We start from the raw sequence: 1,867 nt of genomic DNA, 5'->3' as shown, positions 1-1,867 counted from the left end.
ATTTGTATCAGGTCAACTAAACATGGGCATAGTAACAATATTTTTATACTACATGTATCCATTTTAAATACACTAACCTCACTCATTTGTAACAAGTAAGGCAAAAATGTAATTAATTCAGAAAGTCTTGTTAGGACCCCACCTTGATGTTTCAGGACCCCACTTTGGGTCCCGACCCCAACTTTGAGAAACTCTGTTTTATATCATCCAATCATGATCATAGGTTCAACCACAGCGATGATAGTTAAAACTCTCTTTGTGTTTTCAGAGTGAAAATCAAATGATGAACTGGAGTGAAAAACCAACAATAGCCTACACTGCTGAGACACCTCCAGGCGTGAAAAAAGGTCCCTGACTCCCTTAGAAATAGATTTTTCTACCCATATTTTAACTTTCTACAGATGTGATATTTATTATACATGTATTAATAAATGTGTGTGTACTTTTTTCTGTTTTGCAGATACCAGTTTGCCGTTCCCATCATCTTACAGTCCAGAGTATGTGGAGGCCTGCTGGTATCCATGGTGGGAGAAAGAAGGCTTCTTCAGTCCTGAACATGTGAGGATTTCATTACACAAAACGTCTTTTTAAATTAATTTATTTACTCATTTAAAAACAAAACAGTTTTATATACAATAGTATACTAAATAAACTCTATAGACAATAAAAATATACAAATCCAAAACATATTTTTGTGCTTTCAGTTAAGTGAGTTCACAACCAATGAGTTTAGTTTTTAATGTGAACAGTTTGCAACAATAAGTCATTAATTATAACCTTTTTGAATCATTATTACAATGCATCCTTCATGTTCCTAAAACAGCAGAAGTACAGAAAGATCAGACATAAATTAATTCACAGATCAATAAAGTTATTCACCATGAAGACTGAAGCTGGATGATATGTTTAACTAACCAGCAGAGAGTTAAATGTTGGGACCTGGACAGCTTTTATCCTCATCCAGAGATCTGCACACTCAATTTGGACTTTAAATAAAATGGTAGAAAAATATACATATTGAAAATATTCTATCATAAACAAACAAAGATAAACACTTAGAAAAAGACATTGAGATGAGGTTTGGTGTCTGTAGGTTGCTCTCAGTCCTAAATGGAAGTAATATTACATTATTACATAATAAGTAATAATAAGTTGCATCATGTTGATATTGAGTTTATGAAAAAGACTTTCTGTTTTCCAGTTTTGCACACAGCAGTCTAACTTATGTGTCTGTGTTTCTGCTTTGTTTGATTTCAGGAGAGGTCGTCTCATCGTGTGGATCAAACCTTTTCACTTTGTATCCCTCCACCAAACGTGACGGGGACGCTGCACCTGGGCCACGCTCTGACTGTAGCTGTGCAGGACGCACTGGTTCGATGGTACCAGCATCACATGCTGAGTGTTTAGTCAGGTGTCTGTTGTCAATATTTACTACAAGCTTGTGTGCTGACAGGAAAAGGATGCAGGGCTACACAGTACTGTGGGTCCCTGGATGTGACCACGCAGGGATCGCAACACAGGTATGTCTTTGTCTCTTCAATGTCTTTGTCTTGTAAAATATAAAGGAGACTTATAAAAATGATGCCTATATGTGTGGAAAGAGTTACTGATTCTGTAAACATTCTCCTTCAGTAGAGTCCTTTTATGACTTTTGCTACTTCAGCAAATTATACTTTTTGAGATATTTAGTTTTTTCTGATGCATGTTTCTCACTGAAAATGAATGAAGCATTTCTCAACATCATTAAATCAAATGTTAACTGTACTTTCTGTCTTTTGTTCTGGTTCTGCTTTTTTATATTCTCTCTCTCTCTCTCTCTCTCTCTCTCTCTCTCTCTCTCTCTCTCTCTCTCTCTCTCTCTCTCTCT

At 35.9% G+C, this 1,867-nt stretch overlaps 1 protein-coding gene across 1 annotated transcript in view; it reads left to right on the top strand.

The window, feature by feature from the left end:
- Positions 1-268: 268 nt before the first annotated feature.
- vars2 (valyl-tRNA synthetase 2, mitochondrial) overlaps positions 269-1,867 on the top strand; it is a gene marked incomplete at its 5' end in the record, with an annotated part of 29,627 nt that continues 28,028 nt past the window's right edge. The window contains 4 exon segments of the mRNA XM_014026750.1: positions 269-347; positions 461-558; positions 1,258-1,379; positions 1,454-1,520. Of these exon segments, the coding sequence (XP_013882204.1) occupies positions 269-347; positions 461-558; positions 1,258-1,379; positions 1,454-1,520 (366 nt within the window).

The sequence above is a fragment of the Austrofundulus limnaeus genome, unplaced genomic scaffold, assembly GCF_001266775.1.
Source record: "Austrofundulus limnaeus strain Quisiro unplaced genomic scaffold, Austrofundulus_limnaeus-1.0 Scaffold587, whole genome shotgun sequence".
NCBI classification, from domain to species: Eukaryota; Metazoa; Chordata; class Actinopteri; order Cyprinodontiformes; family Rivulidae; genus Austrofundulus; species Austrofundulus limnaeus.
This window is presented reverse-complemented; position numbering and strand designations above follow the sequence as displayed.